The sequence below is a fragment of the Nothoprocta perdicaria genome, unplaced genomic scaffold, assembly GCF_003342845.1.
Source record: "Nothoprocta perdicaria isolate Ctin4 unplaced genomic scaffold, notPer1 scaffold_95, whole genome shotgun sequence".
Lineage (NCBI taxonomy): Eukaryota > Metazoa > Chordata > Aves > Tinamiformes > Tinamidae > Nothoprocta > Nothoprocta perdicaria.
Window position 1 is genome coordinate 683,621 of NW_020456254.1, and position 3,149 is coordinate 686,769.

The window sequence follows — 3,149 nt, forward strand, 5'->3', positions numbered from 1 at the left end:
TTTTTTTTTTTTAATTATTTTTAATTATTTTTGGTGCCTCCGCCTAAAAGCCGGCGCGGCGGCGGATGCGAGAGGCGGCGGCGGGAGACGGCGGCGCTGCGAGAGCGAGCGGCTGAAGGCGGCGGAGAGCGGAGGAAGGACAGGATTTCACCCCGCATCGTTGCCATCATTCCTGCTTTTCTTCTCTTTCTTTTTTTTTTTCCCCGATTGTTTTGTAATTTTTTTTTTTTTCCCGTTGGCAAAGTTGGAGCTCCTCGGCGCCTCTGCTTGTTGGCTTTTGGGTTTCCGAAAACAAACAAAACAACAACAACAACAAAGAACAATTTATTTTTTTTTCAAACTCTGGATTTTCAACGCCGGCTGCGACTAGGAGGAGAGAAAGCAAAGAGACACCTGTGTGTATATAGAAATATATATATAAATATATATATTTAAAAAAATTGAAATAAAGAGCAACTGCCTGCAGCAGCAAGAGCGGCGACAGCGAGAGCGCTGAGCGGGCGCCGAGCCGGAGCGGGACCGTCGGCGGGCGCGGAGCATGGAGGAGGGCGGCCGGAGCCCCCGCGGGGAGGCGGCCGAGCCGCCGGAGTGCGGCGGGGACGCGGAGCCGGGCGGCGGGCGGCGGGCGCTGCTGCTGCCCGCGGGGCTGCCCGCGGCGCGGGCCGAGCCGCCGCCCCCGCACCCGCACCCGCACCGCGTCACCAACTTCTTCATCGACAACATCCTGCGGCCCGAGTTCGGGAGGAGGAAGGAGGCGGGAGGCGCCGAGCCCCGGCGGCCCGAGAGCCGCCGCAGCCCCGGAGCGGCGCCCGGAGCCCCGCTGGCCGCGGCCGCGCCGGGCTCGCCGGGCCGGGGCGAGGGCGGCCCCGCGGCGCTCGGCGCCGCCAAGAAGGGAGGCGACGGCGCCGCGCTCGACGTGGCCCTCAAGGCGCGGGGCCTCGGCGGCGGCGCCGCGGGCGGCGGGGACCTGTCGCTGAGCTCGGACTCGGACAGCTCGCAAGCGAGCTCCAACGCGGGCGCGCAGCCCATGCTCTGGCCCGCCTGGGTTTACTGCACGCGCTACTCGGACCGGCCCTCCTCAGGTAAGAGCCTCTCCCCCGCGGAGCCTCCCCGGGCGGCCTCCCCAACCGCCGTCCAAGCGCCTCGGGACTCCCGCAGCCTCTGCGTCCGCGGAGCCTCCGCGGCCCCGCGCGGGGACGGGCCCTAAGGGAAGAGGGGACGTTTCGCTGCCCCGCACAGGCCTCTGATCCGGTTCTCCCTCCCCCCCCAACGGCGGCACTCGCTGCCCGCGCAGAGGCCTCGAGCGGCCGCGCTCCCGGCTCTTTCTTTAAATTCACCCGCCGGGCAGAGCTGTAGGGCTCGGGAGGAGGATTCCCACGTTGCGGGGAAGTTCTTGGGCAGGCCGAAATGTGGAGACCCCGTGGGTTTGGGAAGTCCCCCCGAAATTAGCGGTAAACACGCCGGGAAAGGCCGCGGCGTGAGATCTCGCGCAGGCAGAGCAGGGCCGTCCGCAGCGGACTGGCAGCCCCAAAAAAGTAGAAACCCTCCCGAAAACACGAGGAAAAGAGAAACCAAACAGAAAAAAAAAAAGCTAGGAAACAAACAAACAAAAACAGCCAAACCAACCAAACACACGCACATAGAAAACCAATCCAGCGCGCAGCAAATGCCCTCCCCGAAAATTGTGTTTTGCCTTTACAAAAGCGGCCGGCCAGGCTTCGATCCCGCAGAGCTGCGGAGCCCAAGGAACTATTCCAGGGCGAGTTTAGGATGAGTTGATAAGCCAGGGAAGGCAGCTCTTGGGCTGGGAGGAATATTCCGCTCGAAATTGCCATTTACTCCATTGTTCTCCGGTCCTCTCCTTTGTTAATATTTAATTAACATACACGCTCACAATGGCTCAGGCCCGGCAGAAGAGTCTCCTTGTGCAGCCTGCAATGATATCGGGGTGCAAAAATTAAAAAGAAAGAGAGAAATAATTATATTTCTCCGAGCCCCTCCGCGCAGCGGCGTAGGGCTCCTGTTCGCAGCGTAAACACACGGTCCGTTATTATTATAATTGTTAGCTTTATTGTTGTTAATTTGCCGTGAGTGAGAAGAAAAGAGTAAGGAAGAAGGTTTCCTCCAAATGAGTAAATTAATTAATAAAGGGAAAGCTTTCAAAAGAAAATAAAATAAAGAGAGAGAGAGAAAGAAGAGAAATAAAGAAAGAATAAGCAGGCGAAATGGGCCCCTTGCCGCGGGATGTGCTGCCTCACTTTGCTGCAGAGAGGGATAAAAAGAATTGAAAGCCCCGCTTTATTTTTATTTATTTATTTATTTACGGTCCTTTTTCATTTTTCGGTGCGTTTGTTTCGCGGGAAGGGCCGCGCGGGGAGGCACAAAGCGGCACAAAGCGCCGGGGCTGGGCCCGGGTGGCAGCGGGGAGGGGTGCGCGGGGAGGGGGGGGGAAGGTCCGCGGCGTCCCCGCGTGGCGCCGCCGCGCGTGGGCCCGTCCCGGCGGGGGGCCCCGCGCGTGGGGCGGCGCGCGGTGTCGCTGCTCTCCTCTCGCCCGGCGCGTAGGTCCCCGCTCGCGCAAACCAAAGAAGAAGGCGGCCAGCAAGGAGGACAAGCGGCCGCGAACCGCCTTCACCGCCGAGCAGCTGCAGAGACTCAAGGCCGAGTTCCAGACCAACCGCTACCTGACGGAGCAGCGGCGCCAGAGCCTGGCCCAGGAGCTCGGCCTCAACGAGTCCCAGATCAAGATCTGGTTCCAGAACAAGCGCGCCAAGATCAAGAAGGCCACGGGCAGCAAGAACTCGCTCGCCGTGCACCTCATGGCCCAGGGGCTCTACAACCACTCGACCACGGCGAAAGACGGCAAGTCGGACAGTGAATAGGGCTGGGGAGGGGGGTACGGGGCTGGGGAGGGGTGCAGTCAAAGTTTATACAATGCAATAATTTAATTAAAAAAAGAAGAAGAAGAAGAAGCAGAAGAAGCGAAAGAAGAGGAAGGGCCAGTGTATAAAGATTATACCAGCATTAATAGTGAAAATATTGTGTATTAGCTATAATTCTGCAATATTCTATGTATATATAATTTACAGGTAAGGTGGTGTAAAAAAATCCAAGATATCTGATTATAAAATATTTTTTCTTTGATTTTTTAT

The 3,149-nt window shown here is 58.1% G+C and overlaps 1 protein-coding gene across 1 annotated transcript; it reads left to right on the forward strand.

The window, feature by feature from the left end:
* The first annotated feature begins 538 nt into the window (after nucleotides 1-538).
* On the forward strand, nucleotides 539-2,885 carry EN2 (engrailed homeobox 2). Its single transcript, XM_026052996.1, has 2 exons — nucleotides 539-1,082; nucleotides 2,563-2,885. The coding sequence occupies exons 1-2, from the start codon at nucleotides 539-541 to the stop codon at nucleotides 2,877-2,879; spliced, it is 861 nt and encodes a 286-aa protein (XP_025908781.1). The 3' UTR covers nucleotides 2,880-2,885.
* The last annotated feature ends 264 nt before the right edge of the window (nucleotides 2,886-3,149 follow it).